This window comes from Kogia breviceps, chromosome 9 (genome assembly GCF_026419965.1).
Source record: "Kogia breviceps isolate mKogBre1 chromosome 9, mKogBre1 haplotype 1, whole genome shotgun sequence".
NCBI classification, from domain to species: domain Eukaryota; kingdom Metazoa; phylum Chordata; class Mammalia; order Artiodactyla; family Physeteridae; genus Kogia; species Kogia breviceps.
Window position 1 is genome coordinate 71,893,573 of NC_081318.1, and position 14,418 is coordinate 71,907,990.

At 35.6% G+C, this 14,418-nt stretch overlaps 1 protein-coding gene across 17 annotated transcripts in view; it reads left to right on the forward strand.

Moving 5' to 3' along the window:
- Positions 1-14,418, forward strand: part of HDAC9 (histone deacetylase 9) — a 1,021,922-nt gene that overhangs the window by 956,559 nt on the left and 50,945 nt on the right. For all 17 annotated transcript variants that reach the window (XM_067042606.1, XM_067042614.1, XM_067042608.1 and 14 more), the window contains one exon: positions 10,234-10,318. In XM_067042606.1, the coding sequence (XP_066898707.1) occupies positions 10,234-10,318 (85 nt within the window). The remainder of the gene's footprint in view (positions 1-10,233; positions 10,319-14,418) is intronic.

The window sequence follows — 14,418 nt, forward strand, 5'->3', positions numbered from 1 at the left end:
GACTCAGGAACCAGACTTAGTTTCCCTATTCCCTTATGTCATAAAACATATTCTCTTTTTAACTGCTTTTAATGATAAGATATAATATTCATACAGAAAGCTGCATTAGACATGAATGTACAATGCAATGAAATATCACAAATAGAACACATATATAACTATCAACCAGGTCAATAAACAGAATAATGTCAGCACCTCAGTAGATCATATACACACTTTCCCAATCAGTACTTCCTTTCTCTTTTCTGAAAGTAACCAATTTTCTGGTTTCTAACATAAGATTTTAATTTACCTGTTTTTGAGCTTTGTATACATGAAATCATATGTGTATATATATATATATATATATATATATATATATATATACACACATATATGTATATATATATAAAACTTCTTTTGCTCAACATTGTGAGATTCATCCATACTTGTGCAATAAGCTATAGTTTATTCATTTTCACCATTATATAGTATTAGATTCCATAAAAAGACTTTCCAGGAAAATGTCATGGTTTATTTATCTCTTCTACTTTTAATGAGTAGAGGGAATTTTTCTAGTTTGGGGGCTGTTGTGAACAGTACTGTGATAGACATTTTATAAATCTTTTTTGTACATTTGTACACACACTTCTGTTGAGTATATATCTAAAAGTAGTATTGCTGGGTCATGGGGTATGCATGCATTTAATCTTTGTAGATAATACCAAACTGCTTTCCATAGGGGTTGTCACAGTTCATACTCTATCAGCAGCATATGACTATTTCCATTGTTCTGTGTCCTTCCAAAACTTGGTATTAGCAGTCTTTTAAAATTTTAGACATTTTTGTTGTGTGTGTAGTAGTATATCATCATGGCTTTGCTCTTCCAGAATACTAATTAACTAAAACAGCTCTTCATCTATTTATTATTTATACATACCATTTTGAAGCACCTATTCAAGTTTTTGTTTACTTTCAGATGGACATTTTCTTACTTATTTGAGCAGTTCTTTATTTATTTATTTTTAAAAATTTATTTATTTATTTTTGGTTGTGCTGGGTCTTTGTAGCTGCGTGGTCTTTCTTTAGTTGTGGCGTGCAGGGGCTACCCTTCGTTGCGGTGCACGGTCTTCTTATTGCAGTGGCTTCTCTTGTTGCAGAGCATGTGCTCTATGCACATGAGCTTCAGTAGTTGTGTCTCACGGGCTCCAGAGTGCAGGCTCAGTAGTTGGGGCGCACGGGCTTAGTTGCTCTACGGCATGTGGGATCTTCCTGGACCAGGGCTTGAACCCTTGTCCCCTGCATTGGCAAACGGATTCTTAATCACTGTGCAACCAGGGAAGTCCTGAGCAGTTATTTATAGATTTTGTTGTTGTTGGTTTCATATGTTGAAATACCTTGTCTGTCTTTTTACCCTCTTAATCATGTCCTTTGATAAATAAAAATAATTTTCAATGTAGTACAATTTATCAATCATTTCCTTTGGGATTAGTTCTTTTTGTATTCTGTTTAAATATTCTTTCTGTATACCCCAAATCATGAAAGTATTCTCTGTATTCTCTTCTTAAAGATTTTTGACTTGAACATTCAGATGTGCAGTTCTTCAGGAATTGCATATGTATATGGCATAATGTAGAAGTCAGGTTTTTTTAATGTGGATATATAGTTGATCAAGTACCATTTATTGAAAAGGCCATTCATTCCTTACGGCTCAGCAGTGGTATTCTCTTCTTAAAGATTTTTGACTTGAACATTCAGATGTGCAGTTCTTCAGGAATTGCATATGTATATGGCATAATGTAGAAGTCAGGTTTTTTTAATGTGGATATATAGTTGATCAAGTACCATTTATTGAACAGGCCATTCATTCCTTACGGCTCAGCAGTGGTATCTTTATCCATATATACATGGAGACTGTAGTCTTTTCTGCAGGTCTCATTATCTATCCTTGAGACATTATCAGACTGTCTTCACTTACATAGTGTTATAAGCAATCTTGATATCTAGTAAAACAAATCTCCCAGTTTGTTTTTTTTCAAGACAGTCTTGGTTTCATTTGTCACCTTTGTGTTTTCATATACAATTTTAGAATCACCTTGTGCAGTTTCACAAGACACATATAAATAGATTTAGTTCACCAATAAAAGCAAAGATTATGACATAGTAATAAAAAGTGCTATTTAAAGGGACACTTTCTGTGATATAGTGATAAAGTTTGAATATAAAAAAATGAAGAAAAGGGACTTCCCTGGTGACACAGTGCTTAAGAATCCGCCTGCCAATGCAGGGGACACAAGTTTGATCCCTGGTCCAGGAGGATCCCACATGCCCTGGGAGGATCCCACATGCCGTGGAGCAGCTAAGCCCGTGTGCCACAACTACTGAAGCCCGTGCGCCACAACTACTGAAGCCCACGCGCCTAGAGCCAATGCTCCACAACAAGAGAAGCCCCTGCAGTGAGAAGCTCACACACCACAACGAAGAGTAGCCCCCGCTTGCTGCAACTAGAGAAAGCCCATGCACAGCAACGATGACCCAATGCAGCCAAAGATAAAGTAAATAAACAAATAATTAATTTTAAAAATTTTAATGAAGAAAAAATTAAACTACATTAACTTACTGAATGAAAGCTTACATGGCTGTATCAGTATTACTTAAGTAGATGTTAAGACAAAAAAAGAACTAGAGTTAGAGATGCTTCATAGTGGTAAAATATTCTATTAACTGGTAGGATAAAATAACTTAAAATTGTGTTTTAATTAACACAGCTTCAAAACATATCAAGCAAAAGCTGAATGAAACAAATGGAAAAAATAGTTAATACCACAATCATAGTGATAGACTTTAAGACACCTCTTTCAGCAGCTGATAGAGAAAGAAGACAGTAAAAAAGGGGGGTATGTATAAGACTTAAACATCTTAATAAACCTGCCCTAATTGAAATAAATAATAGGCTTTACCCAGTAACTGCAGAATATCATTATTTTCAAGGACACATGTAAAGTTTTCAAAAATAGACCATATTTGGGGGTATAAAGCAAGTTTCAGTAAATTTCAACTAATGGATTTCAAACAGAGTATAATCTCTCATTATAGTGAAACTAAACTAGAATCTATATTATATAACAAATGGAAAGATATCCCACGTTCATGGATTGGAAGACTTAATATTGTAAAAATGCCCTTACTACCCAAAGTAATCAAGAGATTCAATTACAGTTCCTATTAAAATCCCAGTACTGTAGCATTTTTTACAGAAATAGAAAAAAAATTCTAAAATTCATATGGAATCACAAAGGACCACAAATAAAAGAGCAATATTGAGAAAGAAGAGCAAAGTTGGAAGCATCATATGGCCTGATTTCAAAATATATTACAAAGCTATAGTAATCAAAACAGTAGGGTGCTGCCATAAAAACAGACATACAGACCAAGGGAACAGAATAGAAAGTACAGAAATAAATCCACACACATATGGTCAACTGATCTTCAAAAGAGTGCTAAGAATACAAAATAGAGAAGGGATAATCTCTTGAACAAATAGTATCGGGAAAACTAGATATCCACTTGTAAAAGAATGAAACTGGACCCTTATCTTATACCGTGCACAAAAATAAATGGGTAAGGAATTAAATACTTTAACATAAGACCTCAAACTATAAAAATCCTTAAAAAAAATAAGGGTAAACTTTTATGACTTTGGTCTCCGCATTGATTTCATGGATATGACACCAAAAGCACTGGAAACAAAACAGAATAAACTAGTGGGACGACATCAAACTGAAAAGCTTCTGAATAACAAAGAAGACATTCAACAGAGTAAAAAGGCAATCTATGGAATGGGAGATAATATGTCCAAACCATATATCTGATAAGGTGTTCATCTCCAAAATATATAAGGAACTCTTAACAGCTCAGTAGTAAAATATAGTAAACCTGATTTTAAAATGGGCTAAGGACTTAAATAGACATTTCTCCAAAGAAGACATACAAATGGCCAATAGGTATATGAGAAATGCTTAGCATCACTAATCATCAGGGAAATGTAAATCAAAACCACAATAAGATATCACTTCACATCTGTCAGAATATCAGGATGACGATTATTTAAAAAAAAAAACCCAAAGACAGCAAGTGTTGGCAAGGATGTGGAGAAATTAGAATGCTTGCATTCTGTTGGTGGGGATACAAAATGGTGCAACTGCTATGGAAAACAGTATAGAGGGCTCTCAAAAAATTAAATATAGAACGACCATGTGATCCAACAGTCCCACTTTTGGGTATTTATCCAAAAGAATCAAAATCAGGATCCCAAAGAGATATAAGCAAAGAGATATTAGACTATGAATACTGCAGCCCTATTCACCATAGCCAAGATGTGGACACCAGCTAAATGTTCATTGACACATGAATGGATAAGAAAATGGTATACACATACAATGGAATAGTATTCAGTCTTTAAAAGGAAGGAGATTCTGCAATATGCAACAACTTGGATAAACCTTGAAGACATTATGCTAAGTGACATAATCCAGTTGCAGAAAGTCAAATACTGTATGATTCCACTTATATAAGGTATATAAAATAATCAAATTCATAGAATCAAAGAGTGGAATGGTGGTTGCCAGCAGATGAGGAGAGGGAAATTGGGGAGTTACTAATCAATGGACATAGTGTTTCAGTCAAGCAAGATGAATAAGCTCTAGAGAACTGCTCTATAACATTGTGCCTATAGTCATTAATAGTGTACTATACACTTAAAAAACCTGTTTAAGTAGTTAGATCTCATGTTCAGTGTTCTTACTATGATAAAATTAAATTTAAAAATACAACAAAATACCAATGATGTAAAATAAAAAGATGAAGTATAAAACAAAACTTTAAAAAAGTGGTTGTATAATTTGAAATAAAAAGATAATTAGAAAATCTCATATATTTGGAGATTTCAAAATACCATCTCTTATGTTTCAAAGAAATCACAGTAAGTTTAGTATTTTGAGCTGAATAATTATGAAAATATGAAATATCAAAAGTGTAATATGTATAAGCTGAATTTAGAAACATGTAAAGCTTTAAATGTATATACTAGAATGGAAGACAGTTTAAAATTACAGATAGAAACACACAACTCAAGAAATTAGGAAATCAAAGCAACAAATTAAACATAAAGTGAGTGGCTTAAATATAAAGAAACAATGAAATAAAAATAAGCATACTATATATAAGAATTAAAATGTCAAATTTTAGTTCTTTGAAATAATTAACAAAATTGATAGCACTCTAGAAAGAATGATTGAAAGAAAAGTCATACATTATCAGCACTCTGAATGAAAAAAAGGACTTTACCACAGATTTTAATGTATTAAAAGGATTACAAGAGAATTTTTTTTAAAAAAACTTCATGTAACAGAAAATTGAAATTTTATTTGAAATGGAAAAATTCTTGTAAAAATAAACTGAATCAAAAAGATAGAAAATTTGAATGCTACCATAATTAACAAAATTGAATCTTCAATACCAGATATACCAACAGAAAACAACAGGCCCATATAGCTTCAGCAGTGAATTCTGCTAATAATTTATACTGTTTTAGAGTAAAGGGGAAGATGGGAAGAGAACACTTCATAACTGATTTTTGAGGCTAGTATACTATTGACACCCAAGCTCAAAAGAACATTATATGGGCTTCCCTGGTGGCGCAGTGGTTGAGAGTCTGCCTGCCGATGCAGGGGACATGGGTTCATGCCCCGGTCCGGGAGGATCCCACATGTCGCGGAGCGGCTGGGCCCGTGAGCCATGGCCGCTGAGCCTGCGCGTCCAGAGCCTGTGGTCCACAACGGGAGAGGCCACAACAGTGAGAGGCCCGCGTACTGGGGAAAAAAAAAAAAAATTATAAGACTATTACAGGAAAATCCTGCTCATAAGCATAGCAGTTAAAACCCTAAACAAAATATTAGCAGTTCATCATTGTCTTAAAAGCCCATAATATAATTGTGTTTAGGCCAACAATGTAGGATATTAACATTCCAAAATAAGTTGTTATAATTCACCACATTAAGAGAATGCAGAAATATAACCACTTCAATAGATGTTTAAAAATTTGTTGATAAATTAGACACTCAATTATGAACTACTTTTGATAAACTTGGAATAACTTATTAGCTTGATAAAGGATATCTACAAACATCCTATAGCATGCATCAGATATAAAAGTGAAACATGAGAATTTTTCTTTGAAATAAAAAACATGACAAAGATATTCACTCTTAGTGCTTCACTTTAACATTACACTGGTGGTCCTAGACAGTGCAATAGGGTAAGAAAAAGAAATTTAAAAATATAAAGATTGGAGTGGAATAAATCAATCTCTCATTATTCACAGAAGATATGATTGTATAAAGTCTATACAAAATTATTTGTTTATACATCATTGGAATTAATAAATTAGTTTAACAAAATGGATGGTTAATTTAAAAATCAATTAAAACATCAATTAAAAATCAATTATTCTGATTTAAAAATGAATTATCTCTGTTGTTTTCCCTATTCTTTTAGTCTAAAAACATGCCCTGATTATGGCAGACAACCAAGTGGAAGAATGTATTCCATGTAGGTCTGTTAGCTATGGAGAGCCAAATAAAGCCTATCTCCCCATGTTTTCTTTCAATTAATCATTCCTCCATTCATTCAACATTTTTTTAAATGCCTATTATATACCAGGCTCTATCTTTGCCTTTAAATTGCTCACAACAAAATAGAGAATGACACACATGGCTGACTACGATATAATGTAGAGTAAACAAGAGAATTTATGTGGAAAGGAGACAAAAAGTGGAAGCTGTTTGCTCTGTCAGAGGATTTCAGAAAAGATTTCAGAGCATGCAGTATTTGTGTTAGTCCTTGAATGATTTAGTAAGGTTTCACCAATTCAAAGAAGGATAGGGAAAATAAAATTCAGAGAGAACAGAATAAATAAAGGTATAAGAGTATGAAAATACTTGTCATATTTGGGAAACGTAATATAAAAGCTAAGAGTACTTAGTAGATCCTTTGCTTGGTTGATGTGTGCATCTGTCCTCCTGTATTTGTTATATTTTGCAAAATCTGTTTAGTTTTTTTTTTCTGTTCTTTTCTGAATCATGAAAATAATAGAGATGATTTTCATGTCTCATAAGTACAAAGTGAGTTTTAAAACTTCTACTCGAGCTTCTCCAAGGATACCCTTGCCTTTTTCCATAAGTGCATCTTAGCCAACTAAAGTGATTTTTGATTATTTAAATGATCTGATTCTAAAGAATCTGAAAATTATTTATTCACAACATGATAATGGCCCCAACTTATTGTGTTTTAAAATAGCTGTAGTACTTAGAAATTACATGGTATGTGCAATTTAACAAACATCTGAATTGTATCAATAGGGTATTGCAACTTTCTGTAAAAAAATAAATATCCCTATACTGAGTTTGAAAATTTATATAAAGAATTACAGTAAGTAATGATTGCATTTAAGCTTTAGATATAGGAAACCTAGATGAGAGCTTCAAATGTCAAGAAGTTGTGTTAAAATCATCTAGTGTATCTTATAACTCTATTATTACTTGATGGAATTGCGCAAAAAAGACGGCGTGATGGGTGTGTGATATTTCCTGCATCTGCATCTGTTTGATCTGAGTATAACTTTTGCATGCAGAAGTTCTCTGGTTTGCATAAATTACTTACTTATTTATCTTTTAATAACTCTTACTAACATTGATTAGCCTCATTGCCAGTGTTTTTGCTACATCTTATCGGCCAAACTAGATATATAACACAGCTTTACTGTATATTCTTATTTTTTGCTCCAAAGTTATAAAATATGACTATTTGTTTAATATTTTATTAGTTATTATATTTTATTAATAATGACCAATACCCCTAAATATTTAGTAAATAGATGCTTCAGTCAGATGTTTTTAGTGCTTATAACTGTGAATTATTAAATCAACAAACTCGTTTAGAAAAGACAACTCAATTCTGTGGTCCCTCTATACAAGGTTTTAATATTATGAAAACAGACTCTAAATGCTGTTTGCCTTCTTGCCAACTCAGACTATTACCCATTACCTTCTCAGCAGAGCTACTAGAGAAAAAAATAAAGAACCTACATTGAGAACTTTCTGAATTCAGCTCTGTCTGTGTGTATACACTCAGAATGAAACAAATTGGGGCAATTTACTGAAGGTTAAATCCTCTAAATGACATTCACCTAAAATACTCAGGGAAATAGTTTGGGAGGCTTAAATTATCGATGTAATTGCCTTAATTCTCTAGGTTGCTTTCGTAAGTAGACACAACTTTATCGTATCTAACTGACAATTCCAAATTGGAGGTTTAGGGTTGTTTGTATTTTTACTCTCAACACCCTGCATCAAGTTTACTTTCTACATAACCCAGGTCCTAAAAATAGCCCACAGACCTAATGTGAGAGCGTTCCAGAAGTGAGGTTTTTACATTAATGATCTGCCTGTAGCTTTCTTTCCAGTAGCTAGCACCTTTCCGTTTGTCAGCATTTTACCCTGAAGTTGCAGGAAAGCTTGTTTAAGAATTAAATATGCTCATACTACGTTGTGCTTTTATTCTTAAGTATTTGAACATAGAGTGATATTTCAGAACATTTTATTAATAAAGTCTACCTGATTTCTATTAAAATTTTTCTCTAAGCCCTGAGAGAGAAGTGAAAGGAAAGATTATTTATGAGCAAGGTAGCTCAACCCTGTCTAATTCTTAAGAGTTTTCCAAGTAACCTTCCGTTTATGATTCAGCAATTCCTCTGAGTTAAGAGGGTGTTACTAGGATAACATATTTTTGAAGATACTATCTGAAATACCAGATTTTTAAAAAATGATTTTTAACAAATTTTAAGAGTTTAAGATTGCAGAACCTTTCACTGACACTGGGGTTTTTTTTTTCCTCTCGCCAAACTGTACTGCAAGTAAACCTTTTGATGTTTTAAATGTTTTTCTTAGGCAGCTAAGAAAAACACTCTGGAAAGTTATATTTAGTGAATTTACCCATGTATAAATATCCCTGAGCTAGTCTGTTATCCTATGGCATCTGGAAGAAAGGTGCTATTGTTTTAGATTCCATGATTAAAGTATAGAATAATCAATTCAGAGAGACCCTGGGGGGAAGATTCACTCACACATGCTGTGGAAACTTGGAATCCCTGAGTTTTTTAGTTTTTTTCTACAGATGAAGAGACATAGAGGGGTTCATGTTTTAGCACAGTGTCTAGTGACATCGTTTCCCATTCTTGCCATATAATAGTTTGGCCTATTTGAGACTACTAACTTTAAATTTTCTAAGAAAACTTTTTTGTTGTTGTTGATCCCTTTTTACTATTACTTTCCTCGCTTTCTGGGTCACAATAGCTGGACAGCTATTTTGTTTGCAAGTGCTCTGCTGTGCAGTTTGTCCTGCTCCACACCAAGCCACATCACCAAGGTATTCCCAGGGATGCATCATCAGATTTTGTTCTGCCAGAACACTCCATAAATTATTTAAAGCTCTTCTTCATTTCTTGCAAAACAATGTTTGCTGAGCTTCCCCATGAAAAATCAGTGTAATTCCAGAAGATCAGGATAGATTTGCAAGACAGGAATTTGTCCTGTGCTTCCACATGGCTATCTGCATAGATGTGAATACAGTGGAAGTTAAATGAAAATGTACATTTATTTTACTTTTGGTTTTATTTGAGCATTTTCTCTACTACTTATTCAATAGCAGTTGAATAAGAGCAGCTGTGTCTCGTGGCGTTCTGCTGTGACGTGTCCAAAAGTGTAAGGTAGTTAGGTGTAAAAACACCACAAAAGTATGGATAATAGACTGCCCACCTTCTGTCTACTTCAACTTCCCTGAGGTTTCGTTTGCAGGGCCCAGCTGCATATACAGACATGATGGAATTTGGTTTGTCAGGAACCTACAAAAATTACACAAATAACTCGGATTTTTAATGAATAATACACAGACATGCACCTGCTTCAGGGACTTCATAGATTAGTGTTGTGACCAGTAGAAAATCCCCTTGGAATTCAATTACATTGCTGCAAAACGGAAAATAAAACTGGCTACACTTTTGGAACTGGTATCAGCAAAATATTAGGTAGTTCTTGGAGCAGGCTTTTTTTTTAAGGTTGTTTCAATTTGGTTTGCCTCTGTCAAACGTACTATAAAGTCATAATGTTCTGCTCATATTATTATTTACCATTCTTGCAGCTGGAGCCACTTGCAGAAGATATTCTCCAACAAACTCCGAATATGAATGCCGTTATTTCTTTACAGAAGATCATTGAAATTCAAAGTATGTCTTTAAATTTTTAAAATATTTCTAATAAGGTACTAATTAAGCTTATATTGAGAATTAGAGCACATGAAAAATATATTTGAGCTTCTCAAATATAAGGAATATATTTAAAGTAATTATAATTTCCACATATTATGTATTCATACCTAAATGTGTTGTTGCCTTGCTGTTAATGTGGCAATCTTATCTCACACTGATAACGAAATTCAGAGACTCTAGGTTTAGAACCTTATTTTTCTCATATTTTCCAAAAGTGTTTGGATTTTTTTCCATTACTGCCACTAAGTATCTACTCAGAGCTATGAAATTAACATAGAAATTGTGATTATATTGGCCAGTCTTAACTGAGGTAAGTTATCTCCTAGTGATGTTGGAATTCACCAGTCATTTACTGGTTTTAAGTTTGTCAATAGAGGAAAAAGTTCACGAGAAAGCCTACTAGAAAATCCAACTGAACAAAAAGGAAAAGTCAGAGACATTTTTACTATCCCAGTTCCTTTCACATCACTGTTACTTTCTCAGGAATTATTCTTTTTTAGATGATAACATGCATGAGTGTGTGTGTGCGCGCGCACACACACACACCCATACACATACTGAAAGCAAGCACAAATTGACATGAAAGTCAACATGAATGGGAAAACCAAATGACAAAATTAAGCGTGAAGGAGGATCAGAAAACCCTTAGCTTTGCTACTCTTTTGTAGAAGCATTTTTTAACACCGCTGGAGAAGCCACCCTCCATCTATCTCTGAGTCCTTGTCTTTGCTTGCTCAGTAGTAACTTGGAGATATGGTTGTGACTGGGGTTCTATGTTATCCGTTCTCTGGTGCTCATGCAATCTAATCTAATACTTCATTAAGGTCACCAGCAGCATAAAAAATACCTACTTTTTACACATACCATTCTTTTTCTTTCTGAGTATTGTTTTTCCATTATACACAGACTATTAAAAATTATTGTTCCTAAGTATATTATGATCACATCACTTTCCATAAGCATTCTTAAATACTTATTACATGTTGATACATGATAACATGAGCATTTATCAAGGCAAGGCACAGAAGAGGAATAAGGCAGTTTCTAGCATTAGGGAGTTTACAGTCCAGTGAGTGAGAGGCACTAAAATAGATCATTTCAATAGAAGTCACAACATGCACTGAGATCATGGACAAGAAACAGTCATTTTCTTAAGTCCCTTGCAGCCAGAAGAAGTACTGCAAAGTGAGGAAGGTTCCTTGGCAGTGATAGGGCCTGACCTTGGTCTTAAGGTCTTGTTACTGACCAGGGTTCTTGGCCTCCTTAATCAATAGAAATTGATCAGAGGCCAGGCAAGAAATTCAGGCTAGGCTTTATTGGGGCCCCTGCTGCCGCAGCCAGGAGCAAGAACAAACAACAGATTCCTTTGTTTGCTCACTCGCTGAGGAGGGGGGGTAAGCTTGCTCTTTATATGAGATTGAGGGTAGGGGTGTGTCCAGGGGTCGGGCCATAGGTGTGGCTTAGGTGTTTTGCCCACCCGTTAGGTGGCGTTGTGTGCAGGGGGCATGCACAGTACCCTGCTTTTGCTGCTGACCCCCTGCTTTTGCTCCAGGCTCTTCAAAAGTGGCTCTTGGGTTTTTTGGTCCCTTTGTATCTTTTGTCCAGAATTGCCCCACTGGGCCTGCATGCAGTTATTTTTAGTCCCATATAGTTTCTTTGTGTTTTGTTGCTTGAAGAGAGGTGTGTCCAGGTGCAAGCATTATAGCAGTGCAGCAAAGGGTTCCGGGTCCCACATCCCAGTTTGTCTCAGTCTGAACAGGATTTTGGCTAGATGAAGAAAGACTGAATGTTTTGAAGGAAATAACAGAAGCAAAAGACTCAATTTTCACATAGGTGTAAAAATTCATGGTTTATATATGTCTTTAGAAGCCATGCTGTTGTCTGTTGCATTGGATCTAACTTGCCAGTAATGACTTTTCCACTGCATGATGGTTTTCCTTTCACCACTGACATTTTTGAGTGACTTGTATAGTCTACTTTAGCCAAACAAACCTGCTTGACTCTTGAAAAGGATTCACTGAACTATCAAAATTTGCTGTATAAGAATTCTGCCCCTGTGGATTGTGAATCTCTGTCTTTTGCTCCAAAATGCATTTCAAGCACCCAACACTGACCGTTTCCCCCATTTAAAAATCTATTTCTGGGGCTTCCCTTTTGGTGCAGTGGTTAAGAATCCACCTGTCAAGGCAGGGGACATGGGTTCGAGCCCTGGTCTGGGAAGATCCCACATGCCACGGAGCAACTAAGCCCGTGTGCCACAACTACTGAGCCTGCACTCTAGAACCTGCGCACTACAACTATTGAAACCTGTGTGCCACAACTACTGAAACCCTCGCATCTAGAGCCTGTGCTCGCAACAAGAGAAGCCACCGCAGTGAGAAGCCCGCACACCACAACGAAGAGTAGCCCCCGCTCGCCGCAACTAAAGAAAGCCTGCGTGCAGCAGCGAAGACCCAATGCAGCCAAAGATAAAATAAATAAATTTTAAAAAAATCTATTTCCTCCTAAACTCATATTGAAGATTTCACCCACAGCTTGTTAATCCAGTACTTCTGTAAAGTCTCCGCACTAACGTGTAGATTTAAAGTGGTATTTTTATTTAAATTTTTTCTATTATTTGAGTTTTTGTGTGTTTTATGGTCTTTCGGTCATGGTTCCTTAATTATATGATGATCATCAAGAGGATGGAACCGTGTCTTCTCACCCCCACTTGTACCTGCAGGCAGGGTTGGTACCAGGGACAAGGTTTGAAGTACACGGAAACCTGGAAATTGAGAGTTGGAAGATTTGAGCAGGATTGGTTCAAATAACTCTTCAAGGCCCTAGGGAACCAAAACTTGCATCAAAGAGAGCTTCTGAAGAAGAATGCCTCCTTCTGAGTCATGGATACAGTATATGGTATAGTGGGTACTGTTGTTGGCTACTCAGTAACTATGTGTTCCTCATGTCTATTCAAAAGAAGCCTGGTTTCACACATGAATCCTTGCCACCAGATACAGTACAGATCAGGGGAAGATGAACTTATGCCCAGCTCCAAAGGAGCTGTTCTTAGTCCAAGGCTAAACTTGTCAACCCACTTACCAGTGATTAGTTAAGGAGTGGGTACTTGACCCAATTCTGGCTGGGGAGAAGCAGGGCTGGCTTCATGGGCTTTCAACCAGTGTAGTCACACAGGTCCCACACTTAGAAGGGCCCTACGCATGGTTTAATGCTCTTACTCTTGCTGCCTTAAAATTCTCACTAATTTGTATTTTGTGACAGGGAGCCACATTTCATTTTGCACTGAGCCTTGCTAATTATGTAGCCAGTCCTGATGAAAATCAAGGTGCTGGTGATGTAAAAACATATTTACCAAAAAAGACTGAGAGTAGCATCACCACAAGGAGAACTCAAATTGTGGTTGAGAAGGAACTGAATGGTGGGTTGAGGTTGTAAAAGGGAAGATAAACACAAGATAACAGTGATCTCTCATCAGTTGGGACATAGGGTGAAAATTTGTACAGAGAAAGTGCTTCAGTACTGTGTCTTTGACCACTGTGTAGTACATTTTTATTTGTTTCTCTGAATTGTGTGTCTTTGGGACTACTCTTTTTTTTTTTTTTTTAACATCTTTATTGGAGTATAATTGCTCTACAATGATGTGTTAGTTTCTGCTTTATAACAAAGTGAATCAGTTATTTGTATACATATGTAACCATATCTCCTCCCTCCCACCCTCCTTATTCCACCCCTCTAGGTGGTCACAAAGCACAGAGCTGACCTCCCTGTTTGCTAAGTGGCTGCTTCCCACTAGCTAGCTATTTTACATTTGGTAGTGTACATATGTCCATGCCACTCTCTCACTTCGTCCCAGATTACCCTTCCCACTCCCCATGTACTCAAGTCCATTCTCTAGGTAAGCGTCTTTATTCCTGTCCTGCCCCTAGCGTCTTCAGAACCATTTTTTTGGTATATACTCCATATATATACGTTAGCATACGGTATGTGTTTTTCTCTTTCTGACTTACTTCACTCTGTATGACAGACTCTAGGTCCATACACCTCACTACAGATAACTC